A 17,850-nucleotide genomic window follows, 5' to 3' on the forward strand; every position below is an offset into this window, starting at 1 on the left:
TTATATTATGTCCTTTTGCTTTCTGAACAGATTTTTGATTTCTTTATTTTCTTGTCCAAAATGCTCATTCCTGATAAAGATTCCTGGTTTCTTTAATAAGACAGACACATTTCCTAGCAGTAGGAAATACTCAGATTTAATATGGATCCTTACATGTATGCTTTACTTCTTGGGGACCTTAATGAGAAGAAATCATGACTGGTGTGCCAAAGGAGCAGTTCTGTCCAGGGTGTGCCCCACAGTTACAGTTCCACAACAGCTTTTAAAAACTGTTTTACTCTGAATGTAAAACAACATGAAGATAGATAGTTTAATGACTTGGCAGAAGAATGTGAAGCAAATATAACATCAAGCAGACGCTGCACAACACTTCTATATATAAGCACACCATAACAATACTCAGCAGAACTGCTTGGAACTGTGCAGTTATTTGTTCATGTGTAGTATTAGCTGTCCTGTCTTGTTGATCTTCTGTAACTTTGATATCTCCAGTGCCTCTGCTCTTTGTACTTAAATGGCAGAATCTTCCAATTAAAGGTTTCTCCTTCTCACAAGGCACATGCTATAGTATTTAATCAGGTTAAATTGATAGGAAATCAGGCCTCAGAGTTTAAGGGTGTTTATTCTGTTAAAACCAGCACATATTCTATTTAATGTCTAATAGATGGTCACAATTTTTAAACTCTGTTTTAAATTTTGGTCAGATTACACCAAGCAACATCCAATGATGGGAAGTTCCCATTACCAGTAGTCCTCTGACTCAATTCTGCATTGAGAGAAGATTCTTTTATTCTTATACTCATTCTGATACAGAAAAAAATAATATTTCATAGTCCTAGTCTATTTTTGCATTAAACAAGGTAGAAACTTACTTGTCTTTGTGGGTGAAAATCTGTGGCAATGCACATGTTTTCTTTGTTAGATGAGGCTGAAAATGGAGCTGGATTTTCTGAAACATGCCTCAGTTGTTCATCCATGCTGTGATTTCACAATGTCAAGTTCATGGTCACTTGGTTCTGCAACAGACCTTTGGGAACAAACTTAGAATCATAAAGTTATAGAATAGTTTGGATTGAAAAGTACATTAAAAGATAATCTAGTCTAACCTCCCTGCAGTGAGCAGTGACATCTTCAACTAGACCAGGTTACTCAGAGTCCCATCCAACCTGGCCTTGAATATTTTCAGGGCTGGGGCATCCACTACCTCTCTGGGTAACCTGTGCCAGGGTTTCACCACCCTCACCGTAAACAATGTCTTCCTTATACTTAGTCTGAATCTACCTTCTTTTAGTGTAAAAACCCCTTGTCCTGTCACAACAGGCTAAAAAGTCTGTCCTCCTCTTTCTTATAAGCACGTTGTAAGTACTGAAAGGCTGCAATAAGGTCTCCCTGGAGACTTCTCCAGGCTGAACAACCCCAGTTATCTCAGACTTTCCTCATGGGAGAGATGTTCCATCCCTCTGATCATTTTTATGGCCCTCCTCTGGACCTGCTCCAACAAGTCCATGCCTTTCCTGTACTGAGGACTCCAGAGCTGGACATCTTATGACTGTTTCTCAGCCTCTTAGTATCTACACTGGATTTGAAAAAATGTGCTGGTTCTCATGCTGTATTTTAAAAGAAGTGTAAATAAGGATGTGCTCAAGCCATACTCAAGATCTTCTTGACTGCAAATCCATCGGAGGCATTTTTTATACCTGAGCTGTGGGTGTCATTGAGGAGATCAGTGGCTTTACTTGCATGTGTGTCCACCTGTGAGGAGACAGATTAAAATCTGTATATTCATTTAACTCTGTGCTAACAAGATTGTGACTTTGTTGCAGAAAGATTGTCATAGTATTTTGTTGTATTGAAGGGTCTAGGGGATTTTGACTCTGTGTTGGGCACTGTCTGCCTTCCTTGTGATGCCCTTTTCAGAAAGTGCAGACTCTTTTCTTGAGTACAGAACCTCAGGTACAGTGGGGGTGGACAAATGTAACTGTAGATGATCTTAGCTAAAATGATGATAATGATGATCATGTAATCATGTAGGCAGCAGTCGTACTTCCCTACTTTAGTCTCTGTGAGGGAGGTCAACTTAGCTCAAGCCTTATGCACTTACATTGTCCAGGTGCAAAATGTGCCTCTGAGTTATGGTCCTAGAAGCTGTGGAGTCCTACGATCTCATTAAATGTGCCCACACTACTTCTCTGTATCCCTCTTCCTGCTGCCTTTCACCTCTTCCCATGTTTTTCTAAAGCAGACACCTGCACCAGCATCTCCTTGCCTTCTGCCAGGATTGTCTTTTGTGCTTTCTCACAATGAAGCCCCCACCCCAGGCCTCCTGAGTAAGGCTTTACAATGCTGCTTTACCATCTATGGAGAAATCCTGCTGTGCAAAAACAATGTGCCTTTTCCTCGATGGTTCCATTGTTGGAGGGTGGTGAATGAATAGGGCGTTCCTGGGACAGTGAGGGTAAAGCCCATCTGATTTCAGTTCTGCTACCTCACCTGTGTCAGGATCTCATCCTGTCTAGGAAGCCACCAGCCTGTTCCCCTCTTTTGATGGGAGACTGGGTCGTTCCTGACCTGCTGCCAAGTGAGTCCAAAGTCCCGCTGGCATCTCAGCTGGGGATAAACTGCTCCTGAAGGGAGAGACTCACTTGGACTTTTTCAGATTTATGTAATTGTTTTGTTTAAGGAGTGCCTTTCCAAGCCTATGGGTGAAAAGGTCTTTGTGTAGGTTGTTAGAAAAAAGGAGAATTAGAAGGTCATAAAACTACAGTAACACTATTGGGGTTATACAAGAAATTGCATTCATGGCAATGTTGTTGAAGAGATCTCAAGCTGTGCTTGAATTTCTCAGTTTGTGTGATAAAAAAGACATGAAGCAGTTGGTCCTGCAACTGTTTGCCCAAAGAGGGAGGGAGAATAAGCAGTTACACTTGCAAATGCTGGAGTCAGCTATGGCATCAAGGCAGAGGGAAATGTAGCATCCCTGTGTGCATGACAGTATGTCAGTTATATATGGCCCAGACCACAGTCTATTTGAATAGAATATCCCAAGCCTTGTGATCCCAGATGCTTCAAGTGCCCAAAGAAATTAATTTCCCTCACCTTCCTTTGCATCATGGCCCAAGATTTCTTCCACTACTCAGACCTCTCTGGGAGAAGAAGGGAGCAGCCAGAGATGGTTAGTGATGGTGACTGCTTCAGGCCATTGCAGCCTCCCAGCTCCAGGCTGCTAGACCCAGAACAAAGCTGCTTTAGACCACAGTCCGTGCATGAGCCATGTATCACTTAGGACTTGATAGCTTCATATATTTTCTTATTAAAAGGGCTGATGTTGTCGGTCGCTCTGAACTGACAGTTGTAATCTTGAGGCTTAAAATTGATGTCCTTTTTGTTTTACTTTTTGGTTTAAGTTTGCATTGCTTTCCTTTTGTATTGCAGCTGGCCCCAGCAGTGTCTTGGGAGATGACCTCATACTACAGCATAGAGACTGGACTCATAGCAAGCATGGGTGGGGTGCGCTGGAGTCTCCCAAGGCCTCAGGGGCTTTCCAACTAACAGAGAAGATGCCATAGGAACAAAAGCATTGCCACATTTGGGCAGCTGGAGTGGGCAATAGTGAAAACTGAAGGGTCACAAAAAGTGCAGTAATATGTGTAGTTTCTTTGGCAGTGACCAGCTGGGGATGAGGTGGTCTCAAACCACTCAGTAATGAAGTAGACAAAGGTAAATGGGGTGTGACATATGAGGACATGTGATCTGCTGAGTTATCTTTGAAGAGAGGTTTCAGCCAATTTGCTTTTGAGCATGTTTACAGTGCTGATGTGTCGCATAATGGGTATGAGTGTGGCCAGGGATCAGAAGAGCCCTCCCACTGAGTCAAAAGGTTCAGAAGGGATCTTCTTTCTTTGTAAACTCCTCAGAGAGGAGTCTAGATGCAGCTAGATCCAATCCTAGTCTCAGACTTAGTCAGTGGTTTAGGCCTAAAGGATACGTCCATTCATCAGTCAACGTTTGCCTCCCAGAGCCCTCTCAAGGACTTTCCCAGAAAGAGTTTCGCAAAGTTGAAAAAAAAAAAAAAGATGATTTATTAAAGTGACAGATATAACAAATTCAGAATTGCTGCTGAGAAATGCAGTTACTTCAACAATCAAGTGCAACTTGAGAGTTTAGCACTTTTATTAGCAATACTTCACCAGGTGTTCAGAGGCACAAGTCTTACCAAAGAGGTCCCTTCTTGGGGAGAAGAGATCCAAGCCCATCAACCCATCCAATAGTTGGAGTTCTCTTCCTCAAAACAGAGGATTCTAAATACCATGGTGAGGTGGGACCAAGTCAAATACTGTGTTCCAGGGGTCCTTAGCAAGGATTGTCAGTTCTGGAAGGCAAGCGAGGCCCGACAGCTCAGCATAGGGTGGGGGATTTGGTACAGGCATACATGGGTCTTCCTGGCTTTTACTGAAGCAAGGGGCTGTGAGGCCCCCACCTCACCCTGGGCATCACTCAGTTGGATTGATTGTTAGGCGGCATCAGTTATGTTTTGTGAGATAAGCATGTTGCCCAAGTCGACCCCCTGAAGCCACTTCGAGTGAATACAGCCATCTGGACCAGAGGCATGCGCCATCACCACCCTCGGTGGTTCATTGTTAGGGAAATAAAGGTCAGGATGGGGAGACAGGGGAGTGAGCACACTGCCGCATGGTGGCAACAGGATTTAACAAGAACCCAGATTTTCTCATCTTCTCTTCCTTCCCTTCCACCTTGGGCACTGCTTTTCTCTTGCCAGCGTACACGGAGTGCAACCCTTGGTGCTCTGCCTGATTTGCAGGGACTGCCAGTGCTACGTTCAAGCATTACTTATTCTTGAGCTGAAGTAATAGTATAGGCACATTATTAAATATAAATAGGCTTGCATAAGGATCTCTTCAGCCACCTTTTTACCTTGAATATGAAATATATCAGGGCATTAGACACTGAAATGTGCACCTTTTTTTTTTTTTCCTACCTTTTCCTTTTTTTTCTATTTTTCTTTTTTTTTCCAAAGTGATTATTAAATTATTTACACTGTCGTGCTGTACTGAAAATCAGAAGCTGGGTAATGCAAAGGTTTCAAATTATAAATGTCAAGGAAGACACCTCTTTTTCATAACCACACTCATTTTCACGCTTTTGTTTTACCACAGGGAAAGGGAGAATGTAGATATAGGCGTTTAGTATACATCTGTGGTATACTTGTGGTACCTTTCACCAATGTTTGTAATGTTGTACTGCAACAGTTTCCCAGACTTCATTGCTGGCATACTTACAAATATCTGTTTGTCAAATAGTAATATGTTGCAGCTGGCATAAACTTGTAGTTTTCAAAGAGGAAAACTGAGTAAAACAATGTCAGCCAGGTGCACTAATGATTAAATCTATAGGGAACTGTGTCTATCACATTATTTTTCATACCAAAAGAAAACAAATGGTAAAGGTTATCCTCCTGTATTAAGTTATATAAAAATAAACATTTACTTCATTTACATTTTTTCACAAATTCAAGACCCCCCTAATAAGATTAGAAACACATGTAAATTTAGCATGGGGTGCCTATACCATGAGAATTGCCTGTCTGTTTCTGTATATATGTCTCAAATTTAAATGCATTTAGCCAGTGGTACTGTGACCTGAAAGGACAGGCATGGGGTGTTTCTGTTGTTAAAGAGTTACCTACAAAGTCTTTTTATATTTGAAGTTTTTTTCCTTTTCATAGTTTAACTGCAAAATGGTCCATAAAGGAGACAGCATGATTTACCAAATTGAAATTACATAGAAAAAAGTTTGCATAGGCCTGGCTAATGAATTTAAAAGGGAAAATGCTAGGTCATGTTTGACTCATTTTATTTAAATTTGCATTTCATTAATGTTCAGTAAAAAGGATATAGGTGATTCTTTTGCATAATGTGTTTGGAAAATGTTTAAGAAAAGGAGTTGCAGCTCAACTCACGCTTTTAGCAAAACAATAAATAGAATTTCAGCAGATTTGTATTTGATTTTACACTGTATTTCTCAAGACAAGGCCATGCTTGTTGAAGCTCCAGAGTTGTTAATTTATTTTTTAACCATATCTCTTTGTAGCGATACATTGATAAAGGAAACAGAACATATACATGGACAGCTGTGAATGGCACTGATTACAGGTAATTCATGTTCTCTGACTTCTGTGTAGTTAAATGTCCTTTTTGTTCATTTTGATTAATAGATTTAGCATTACATTTTCTATAATAGCTTAGTCAGGACCAGATCATGTTTTGTCCAGGCCTCTAGGATTTTCTGGGTTCCTTTACAGCTTTACAGTTCAGAATTGTGGCTCTGTGTAAGGACCAGAAACTCAGTCTTTCATTCAGCTGTTGAGATTTATCACTAGGGTATTTCAGCATGCAGGAAAAAAAATGCTTTCTATGATTAATTGATGTCACCATATACTTTGATTCTTAACTGTATGCTTTCTCCTCTTGTTTCATCTTTTCTTTGGATTTTTGTCTCCATGTTCTTGTTTTAATATGCTTAATATGTTTAATATTAAAAATGAAGATGCTATATTTTGGTCTAAATGAAAAATGTGACACATTTTGTGCAAATGTTTTTCAGGCACAGCCATTGCTTATATCACGACTTTGCTAACCTTCATGTCAGATCTTAGGGCCAGGAACCGTGCTACTGATTACCTCTGAAATCTGTATCTTTTTGTGACAAGTTTAAACTATTTAGCACTGACACTGCTTTGTATGTAAAAACTAAATAGTGAATGGTGGCAGGAACAAATGGAGTAATGGGTGAAAGCACGTCCCCCCTTGAACGCAATGTTGGTGTTTATACTATTCCAAATTCATTTAAGCATACAGCTCTGTACCATTAGAAGGAATGTAGAAACTGGATGTTACCCAAAACAAGTTAAGGTTTACCAAGTTCCAGAAAAGTTAAACTACTCTAGTTCAAAACTACATGGTATAAATATTGAGTCATTTTTCTACCAAAACAGTATCTTTATTGTGGTGAATTACAGTAGTCCTCTGGAAGCCGGTTCCCATTTTCTGTTATGTTCTACACAGGTGTACAGCCAATGAGAATGCAAATGTTAAGTTGTACATAAAACAAAATAAATCCATTTTAGCAAGAGAATGCAAATGTAGGATCTTTTCTTCAGCATCCTGTTTTTATAATGAACTGCCTCGATCTTTGTACTCTGTAAGAAAAGAAAGTTTTTTTATCAGACTATGCCATCTAGCAATCAGTAAAAAAATACATTTGATTTATACAACTTCTTAATTCTTACTGCGCTCCCTGGCATGAGACACAGCAATAAATCCATGGAGTCACATTGCAGAAAACCTATTAAACATAAAATTATAGATTTTAATTAGCAATTTCTACTAGCAGTAACTGTTAATGACAGGTAAACCGCTACTGATTTCCCTAGAGGAGAATTGGTAGAAGGCTATCACTAAATATTCAGCATCTCATTTACATTCTGTTTAAGTGGCAAAAGTATCATTAAAGGTCATCTCATTTATGGCTCAATTGTACAACTTTTTAAATGTTAATTTCTGCAGCTATCCATTAGAAAGCATTGCAGCTCTACAGTGATGAAATCAGAGTGCTAAAATTAAGGATGCAATACGGGAGATGGTACCACTTTAATGATTACTCATACCTCCTGTCCTTTACTAACTTTTTTAGAACTGAACTCTCTACACGTATTGAATTTAGTTGCAGAAAGAAATCCTATATTTTTTGAACAAAACTAACTATAATTGAAAAGAAAATACATTGCAAATGCTTTGCCAATCTTAAAATGTTATTACACAATGATGTTCAAAGGTTTTAGTGGTGACTGCATGATTCAAGAAAATATTTTTCATCTTGAACGTAATATGAATTCAGATATTGACAGATATGTTTCTTAATGAACACCGATTTGTCCTAACAAACATCCGATCATTAGTTGGTTTATTAGTACAAAAAGTCTGTCATTATGCCATGCATGGCATATCAGTGCGGTAGTATGTGGTGGTTTTTGCAGGCAATGATCACTCTGGCTTGTGTTACACAAATACTAAATTAGTAGGGATACTAAATGTGTTAAAGAAAAAATGTATTTTATTATTTGCAATTATTTGGAAATTCCTTGCCTATCTATTAAAATGTGCATTTATGCTTAAGGGCGTAAAATGATAAAATGAAATGAATGAAAACAAACACAGGGGAACTTCATGAACCTGCTTGTGCCTATTACGAAGTGTGAGGCTGGTATGTCACTATAATCTCGTTTCATGATGATCCAACACCCAAACTTGTTAATTGCTTTCAAAACACATAGAAGCTTAAACTGGAAAACTGCTTTAAATAAGATAATTGTGTTACTTGTGTCTTTTCTATTGCAGTTTGGCATTGGTGTTACCATCATACAGCTTTTATTATATTAAAGCCAAAATAGAAGAACCAATAACTCAAGCCAGATGTAAGTACTATGAAGGTTCCCTGGTTTTGTCCAGTATTGCCAAGTCTCAGATTCACTTAAAAAAGCAATGTTTAGAATTCATAAATTTTGTGGAATTTGCTGATGTTATCATGATGCACCCCAAATCTGCAGCAATGATTCTAACCCATTGCAACACCCAAGGTACAAGAAATATTCTATAAAAATAGAATATGTGCAGGTACCCCAGCTCCACTGACAATCCCTTCCCCTTTGCTCTGTGCCTATAGAATCATTGCTTTGTGTATCCTCTGTTGCTGTCATTTTAAGGGTCTGTATGCTGTTTCTTTTCATTCTTTTAGCTAAGTGTCATGATATAGCCTATAATAGTAAAGCATTTTTTCATTATTTTTACAGTAGTTACAGAATAATATTTAGCAAATTACCTCTGCTGCCCATAGGAATAGATTAATGTGAAAACGCTGCTTGGTTTGGCTTGCAGCTAGGCTTTTATTTTGCATTTTGCAATCTTTTAGTGGATGTTTGTAATGTATTTTTGGATTAGACTAATTTTAAGCTATTTACAGATTCTGGAGAGATAATTGGAAATTATACTTGTGAGTATTCCAATGCTTATTGTTTGTTAGGTGTAGCTGAATTTTAATTTAGATAGTAGACAAAATAGGACCCATCACATCCTTTTAACTTTATCCAAGTGTTACGATAAACTTGAACAAATCTGCAGTTAAATAGAATGTTAGAAAAGCACTAAGAATCTCTCTGACAGGCATAGATACTGTTAGTTTAGGGAAAACTTGGTTAGCACTAAATCACTGTCCTCTACCATCGGCTCCTGCACATGAAGTAGAATATGGCAAGTTTTAATAATCAGTGTTTTATTTTGTAACTTTGTCAAATAATAAATAGTTTAAAACTGAAGTTTTAGTGAGTAAATATAGTTCTTTTGATGGATTAGATCATCTGGTTTTGCACTCATATCAATATAACCTGCAAAACAGACCCTTGAAATAGCCACAGTATATAGAAGGTACTTGAGAAATAATTGAGGAGGACATATTCTTCGGTGTTCAAAGATGTTTGTCTTTTTTCCAGACTACAGCTGTATGTAAATTGAACCTTTGATCTATGTACAATATTTTTATTCAAGGGTCTGTTTGAATAAAATATTGGTTTGTGACCCCTTTTGCTTTACCCTGTTTTTTTCTGTTTCCCTGCTTTCTCTTTCTGATGGATAGTGGCAATCAAAAAGGGCAAGTATATTCTTGTTGCTCAATTTCCTTCTGTTTTACTGCAGTTGATATTTTTCACTTATATTTCTATTCCTACTGGATATTCTCCTCTGTATTCCTCATCTCAGGATTTTCCCCATGATCATTGGGTACCATAGCAATAGAAAGGAGAAAAAAAAAAAAAAAAAAAACTAAACCAAAAACAAGATGTGAAGGTTTCTTTATGTTTTCATGCACATTTCAATATGTTGCTAATCTCTAATCCTTTTTTGTCTGGTCTTATCAGTGTTCAGTGATACCAGCTTTTAAAGCCATTATTATCAGTAGCATTGACAGTGATGCTTATATGGATAAATATTTTAGACTTTATTGCAGAAAATACTACAAGCATTTTCCTTCATGTTCTGACAACTCAGTGTCCCAAATATTTCTTTGTATTGAATTGTAATTCTAATGAAAACATCTCATATGTTTTCATGTTGACATGCTAATGAAATGTCTTCGCTAAGTTGTTAAATACATTATTGTTGCCAGGAGTATGTTGTATATAATAATCAAGTAATTTTGTCCTATACTGAGAAATATACAGTATATTAGTAAGAAAGTGTATAAAAATAAACATTTCTAAGTTCGTGGATGCATGCAAAAGCTCATCACATGTTTTGAGAAGAAAAATGGTGGCAAAAAGCCCAATTTACTTACTTGATATTTACTCTTCATCTTTGTAGATTCAGAAACACTGAAGCTTGATCATTTTGATGAAGCTGGCTATACGTTTATAGCACCCAGGTTGGTTAATTTCCCAGTAATAAATATTATTTCAGCAGTAAATAGGCATTTGATCAAATTAATGACATTTACAAAATACAGACTTGACCAATAAAGCCTCATTTGGGGGAAAAAAATATTAAGTAAAAGACTACTTATTAAATTCTTGTTTTACAAGATCAGTCTTTTCTTGTTGGAGTGTATATAACATCTTCAGGCTCTAATTCCTGTTTATATTAATCAAGGAGAGCTCTAAAATCTGATATTGATGTTTTAATGGAAATCTTATACACGTCTGTTCATTTCTTGTGGTTGTGACTTTTAAGGTTTTACAACTTTGTACTTTAGCTTGTCATTTGTGAAATAGGTACAATAATACTTACCTCGAGATATTTCCAAACTTCAAGATAGTGTTTCAAAGCTCTCTGTCACTTAAGAATTAATTAATTTTTGAATCAATGAACATAAAAAGATTGAGTCATTGAAAATTGACCAAGTAAGTTCATTAGTCCCCTGTTTTTTTCATGTGAAAGTGTGATGTCCTTGTTGCCCTTGTAAATGTAGATTTGCAAGGGAAACATGGTATGATAAATAGTTCTTAAAAATTAAGTTCCTTGAAAAGGTAGTTATGATAAAGGAAATACTGTACCATCGATATCAATTAAGAAGTGTTTAATTTCTTATTTATCATATAAATATCCTTTTAAATTTCAATGAATAGATTGATTTCACTGAATAAATTGATTGGTATGTAAACCAGTCTTCTATCTTCAAATGTATTCTCAGCTTAACTGTATAATTTAATTTTTCCTGAAGGGCTGATGTTATTGATAATCAATGGTACCAAGTAGCAGTTTCCAGCAAGTCCTTAGTTGTTATGCTATTCTACATGAGCAAAGCCTGCTTTATATGGAACTTGGTTTAAACGTGAGCATTGGTACAATAAGGCAGATTCTGCATGTAGTCTTTCAGGATCACGGTAAAGGGTAATAAGATAGCTTATTGGTATGAAATACTTGAACAGACTTCTTTTGTTCATAATATTAATTTAATATAAAAAGCTCATTTAAAAAGAGAGCTCCCTGCTTTACTGCTGAATATGCTCTACATTTTAATTAAAGTTGTTTAATGCCACTCACCACCTAATATTTGCCTTCAAGATGCCCAGTGACTTTCATTATGCTTGCTTGCATTCAGTGAATTACCCAATGATATATTGCTTTATTTTATTACATTATGTAAAGGACAGTAGTCTACTGTTTATCTGTTCTGCATATGTCAAAAGAGTGTTTCTATGCTTATCTGCTATGTACCCTATTAAAATTGCCTTTAAGACTTCTCAGAGGATAGGACCTCATCCCATAAATCTGGCCTTAGTTGAGCATGATGTGACTATGTTTTAATCAGCAGCTCACATACTTTTCAGTACAGTTTAACCCAGGAGCCATCTAAATTTACTGGGCATCTTCTTGTTTAGTTTACAGACTATGATCTCCTAATTTCACGGCCTACACTAGCCCTGAGTGCTTTTTTTGTCACAGCACTCCCAAAACTAGCCAGCTGCAACAAGGTCTTTCACCATCACATACCAAGTTAATGTCAATAAGTAGTTAGCATGTCTTGCCCCAGTACAGTCATCAATCCCCTGCAAGGTCTCAAAGGTCCATCTACTGTTCGTGCTGTTTCTTCATATGCTTCAGGCCAGTCCCACTGCTTTTTGCTTCTCTCCTTGTCCCTTCTCAGCCCTGGTACACTCTCTTTCCTCCCTTTCCAGATCTCTCTCTATTGGCTGCTCCTCTTCCATACCCCTTAGAGCTATTTAACTACTTAGCAGCAACCAGCCACGGCTGCACCTTATCAGCCAAGCCACCGCCTCTGAAGCCAGCCCACAGCTGTATATTATCAATGTTAATTAACCCAGCTTCTTTCCTCTACATTTTTTCTGGGAATCTATGCCTTATCTCATATATGGAGTTGTCTTGTAATTCAGATTTAGGCAGACACTTTATTTCCTGTAGATGCCTGAAATATTTGATACGGTCAGCATTCAATATTGACTATGGTAGTCAATGGATATAGCAGTGGCATTCACCTCATTGTAGTTGCACAATCCTCTTTGGACTTCATAACTGCTGAGCCATATTTATCTGCTTTAGTAGCAAAGGAAACATCTGAGAAGACTGATGTTTTGTTGTTTTTCAGAGAATACTGTAATGATGTAAAAAAATCAGAAAACAACACTGAATTTCTATTAAATTTCAATGAATTTATTGACAGAAATACTCCAAGCAGTCCATCATGTAAGTATTATTCTCAATTAACTGAATTTTTTTCCTTGGGAAAATACTTATAAATGAGAATTAGCAATAAATGGCAGCTTTCATGGCCAAATCATGTGAGTTTGGTTTTTATCTTCACTGATTATTTTTTAGTAGAAATACATGTAGTGTTGGAATTTTCTACCCAAGGTAGAGAATGTAAAAGTAGTTTGCAGTTTTCTGGGTTTCTTTGAGGAAGTTCGCAGAACACTGCAGCCAGGGTTTTCTACATTCCTCTCAGCACTCTGTTCTAGCAGCAAATAACTACCTGTTCATGTTAATACACTCCCAAGTAATTTAAATACATAGTTCATTCTCTTAAGGATATCAGCCAAAGTGACTCTCAAATAGACTGCAAAATCTTGTAATGAAATCTTCAGTCTTCTTTCTTGTCAGTTTATATAACCCAAAGAAGTAAAGAAAAGGAGCACAACCACCTAAATAACCAATAACCAGCATAGAGGATAAGGAGGTTCTATTGCTGGTTCACAATTTGGTTAAAGAGATCTTGCTTGAGCTTGAGTTTTTTAAGATCCCAGATTCATATAACTGCTGCAGGGGTGCGCACTGGGCTTTGGGAAGGTATTCACATTTTGAAATTGGGCCTTAAACTCCATTTAGAATAAATAAGGAGTTATGCTTTTGAACAAACCATCAGTATCATGTTAAAGTCTTGTTCTCATGAAAAATTCAATGTATAGATTTGTTTATCTGTACAAGTCTGTTTAGCATTGTTAATAATTCATAAACAGTTGGAATAAACTTTTTTTTTGCCTTACATTCCCTGAGTCTTTTAAACATTTTGCTGTCAGAGAACACTGATCAGTTCAGTAAAAATCTTTCTGCTAGACTATGTAACTGAAGGAATGTCCACTTAGGAGATCTCACAAAAGGCTACTGGGGGTGGGGGTGGGGGGGTGTTTGTTGTTTGTAACAGGATGATCTTATTCACTGACACTTTGCTGACTGACTGAAATTTTACTTGAGTCCCTTGACTCAATCTTGGAAATGAAAGCACTCACCTCAAATGATTAAACCAGTTAAAATTTGAAAAATCTAGGTTTATATTCACTAGTTCTGTAAGCAAATATTGAGGACACATTTAGTGATATTGCAGTATACACTAGGGCTTAGCAAGTAAGTACACCAAAATATTATCAAATTATCACTATATTTCACTTTGGAATCCACAACAAAATTCACTTTTTCTTCTTCTTTTTTTCTTCTTCTTTTTTTCTAATAACTAAGTTACTTGAAAAATAGTCTCCAGAATAAATAGACAGCATTAACTAAAAGAAACACTGGCTATAGAAATTCTCTCTGCTAAAAATGCTTTCCTAAAGGAATAACTAGTCAAATCCTCAAACTGAAATAATCTATATACTATAAGTGTAATGTCTGTTATATTTTGACTCACCCCATCCAACTCAACCTGACGGAAGTTAGCCAGAAAGTGCAACAGCTACTGCTGTTGTTATTAAGGGGACAGTAGGAGAAATTCACCCGACTTGTCTTCAACATCTGCTTTAGGTAAGTAAGCAAGTCCCACTTTGGGGCTGTGCCTGCAGTACAAGGGAGTCCTAAACAAAAAAATGCATCCAGTAAAATATAAGGAGTCGGTGTCAGCAGAGATAAATACCACTCTGAGAGAGACATATTTTGATGCTTATATTCGGGTAGAATATCAGTTTAATTTCTAGGAAAATGTGGAGGCAACAAGGCCCTCCAAATTTCATCCTCATGTCAATTAGTCGAGGTTTGTCATTACTTCTAGCTGAAGAAATATTTTTAAAGCAGTACCCTAATTTATATTGCATACTGCATTATGACATTGTGCTTGTGAATAGGGAAGGTGAGTCTGTGACATTCAATGCAGTTTTACAAGTTTACCTAGCTAAGCTATGTAAATATATCTGAAGAGAATTAAATTAATGTATTAAGGTGATATGAGACAGTGCTTCCTGCTGGTAAATCAGAGCTGCTAGCTTTGCGCATAGCGTTCTCACACATCCAGGTTTCAGTGGATTTTATGAAAAAGCCTTTTAGCTAAAGCTTATGAAGCTTTTCAAAACCCAAATCCATGTCCTTACTGATCTGTTTTGTGAAAACAGATTAAATTAGGGCATTTTTAAAAAAAAAGGTCAATATCAGTCTTCTGGAATCTGAAACTTAGGGTGAAGCACAGGGCATGTCATGGCTTTCTATTGAACAACTGAAGAAAAGTTGGGTTTTTATCTTTATTTTTCCCCAGGAGTTCTCAGCCTCCTCATCAAGGCTGAGCAGCTGGGGTTTGGCAAAATTCAGAGGTGCAGGTTCTAGTCATGGAACAACTGATTTACCGCCGATTTACTGTGTGACATTGAAGACCAAGAGCCCTTTACATTATTCAGCTCAAATTTAGCCCTGCTTTATTTTCTATAGTGTCAAAACCTGTATTAAAGTGTGTGCTTACTTCTGTTTACTATTCGTAGAAGTTTCTCCTGCAAAGTGCTACTGAAAAAGATGCTTGGGAAGCACTGAACCATCTTTTCAAAGATATTTTTAAAATGGCATATCCATCTAAGCTACTAATTCAAAATCAGTTTATTTCCTTGTACCCATTTTCAGATGGCAGACAGGGTTTTTTGAGAGGCTTTGACTTAAAATTTGTAGCATGTAAGAGTAAGTATAACAAAGAATTTAGTGTTGTTTCATTGCATAACTTGAGATAAAAAGCATTTGAATGAAAACATGCTTTAAAAGTAGGTTAATTTCAAATTCAACATAGGAGCTTTGCAAAGCTGGGACCTGTGCCCTTATCACCTTGCTTATTCCTATAACACAATGATAGTTTCTTAGGATACACTGAAGGAAAAGTTTAAATGAAGTCGACAATGTGACAGCAATCTTTTTAACATCACATACTTAATGTTATTTGAAGTAGACAGTATGTCTAATAGAAATAGCCTGATTTTTGTGACCGTAGCATCTTGAAAAGTAAGAATTAAATTTTAGCCATTTAATGAAACTCCATGTCATATGGTTTCAGATGAGTGTCTTAACTCTTTCGATAGGTAATACTGATATGGTTATTAGAGTTTTGCTGGATGCAGGATTTACAAATGAACTTGCCCAACGTTACTGGAGTAAATTGTCTCTGTAAGTATTCTTTTTATTGACTGATTTTTTGATTCATTTCAAAGTTTGATAATAAAATACATGTGTGTATATCTAGATACACAGTTAACATTTACACAAGATAGATATTTAGTTCACAGTTATGCAGTTAAATGGCAACCCTTGATGTAGGAACTTGTAAGGATTTCAGCCAGTTTTCATTTTAAATCTTATTTTTGTTTACAGTGATGGAGTTGTTGCGCAATTTGTTGTTACAGATGGTGGAATTACTAGAGTGTTCCCCAAAAGGTAATATTTATTATAAAGTAGTATACTATGGCAGTTTTGAAACTTGAAAGGGTGGAATGTTAAATATTGGATTTATTGAATGAAAATCATCTGTACTGATAACTATGAAATGAATGGGAAGTCTTGTTTTTCTTTGATTTTACCTGTGTCACTGCTTGAAACTGATCTGTAATATTATTTCCATAACAGGTCCTTGTAATCCAAGTTTCAAATCACTGTAAAGCAGCAGTAAAACCAGTGCCCTTGCAGCAGTAGTGGGGCCATGCTAATCCCTAATTAGTCCTAAGCACTCATTTATTTGGCAGGCTGGAAGGCTGCAAATACTGTAAAGCTGTAGGCAATTTTTTTTTAGACTAATAAGAGCAGACCAAATGGTCCAGGGACCTCAAGAGAGAAAAATGTATTTTACCAAAGGGCAAAAAAGGAATGTGAAAATGGTTGTGTAATGAACTCGATGCCCACATCAATGACCGGGGATAATGAGGACACCAGTACAAATATACTGGTAAATGGCAAATTTATCTATTTTCTTAGGTTATTCTGTGTTTCTTCAAAAAGGGAAAAAAAGCAATTAATTTTACTCTGTTTCTTTTCTGTTTTGGTGTTATTAATTATTGAAAATCTTTTGGGGTGATTTCTCAAGAGATAGCATGTTCTATGAAGTTTTGTTTATATTTTGTTGTGAGTAGTATTGCATTTATATTTGTCTCAATATATCTAAAAATTATGGGACAAGATCTGTGTTGGTCCAAGAATTCTTTTTTTCTTTTTTTTTTTTTTCTTTTTTTTTTTTTTTTTTAATTCTAATTATACCTGGCAGTTAACCAGTGAAAGCTGACAAAGTCTGAGGACTATATGAATGAATCTCACATTTACAAGTGTGAAACATGGGAAGGAAAAAACCAACTACAACAACAAAAAGCAATGAAAAAACCTGCAGCAGAACTTTAATGAGATTCTGTCTTTCTTTTGATCTCTATTTTTTTGTGATTAGGGCAGGAGAAGATTGGTTGGAAAATGCTGAAACCTATGAAGTCAGCTTCTATAAACGGAGTTTAGATAATGACAACTATATTTTCACAGCTCCGTACTACAACAGTAAGTCATCGCTGTTTAGAAATGTCAGAGCTGGCTAGTCCAATATAAGTGTAGTTGTGGAAGTTTCCCATAGCAGTTGAGGTCACTGACAAAGGATGCAAGTGGGACACTTCATAAGGAAAAATATCTTGGGACATCATCCATTATTAAGGAAAAGGTAGCTAGGAAGGCACTAAACAAGGGGCATCATAATTTGTCATTGACTCGGGTGGCCGTGTACGCTCAGAATTAACAAAGCTGAAAACATGCAGAGTACTGGTGTTCATTTATTATACTGAAACAGTGTTTTACAGACATGTGTTGGCAGAATTATTTTAAAAGGAAGTGAAAGAAAAATGCACTCAGGGACAATAACACTACTAAAAAAAAACTTATTTGAGCTGAGTTCTATATAGTTCCTCAGCACCAAACCTAACTTGGGGGAGCAGGTATAAGGACCCAGAGACCACAACTCTGTCCACTGCACCACTGCTTAATTTAAACTTTGCTTCTGAATTTGATTTCAAGTGGCGGTTATTCACCAAAACCAGCTTGCCTGGAATACTCTGATATTTAAAACCTA

The 17,850-nt window shown here is 36.7% G+C and overlaps 1 protein-coding gene across 11 annotated transcripts in view; it reads left to right on the forward strand.

The window, feature by feature from the left end:
- Positions 1-17,850, forward strand: part of CACNA2D1 (calcium voltage-gated channel auxiliary subunit alpha2delta 1) — a 434,287-nt gene that overhangs the window by 387,975 nt on the left and 28,462 nt on the right. For 5 of the 11 annotated variants that reach the window (XM_080392377.1, XM_080392378.1, XM_080392379.1 and 2 more), the window contains 7 exons: positions 6,109-6,170; positions 8,415-8,491; positions 10,428-10,488; positions 12,670-12,767; positions 15,839-15,923; positions 16,128-16,190; positions 17,185-17,288. In XM_080392377.1, the coding sequence (XP_080248503.1) occupies positions 6,109-6,170; positions 8,415-8,491; positions 10,428-10,488; positions 12,670-12,767; positions 15,839-15,923; positions 16,128-16,190; positions 17,185-17,288 (550 nt within the window). Of the gene's footprint in view, positions 1-6,108; positions 6,171-8,414; positions 8,507-9,036; positions 9,067-10,427; positions 10,489-12,669; positions 12,768-15,838; positions 15,924-16,127; positions 16,191-17,184; positions 17,289-17,850 lie in introns of all 11 variants that reach the window. The other 6 variants (XM_080392375.1, XM_080392376.1, XM_080392380.1 and 3 more) reach the window with 2 other exon arrangements.

Source organism: Falco punctatus, assembly GCF_963210335.1.
Source record: "Falco punctatus genome assembly, chromosome: 6".
NCBI classification, from domain to species: Eukaryota; Metazoa; Chordata; class Aves; order Falconiformes; family Falconidae; genus Falco; species Falco punctatus.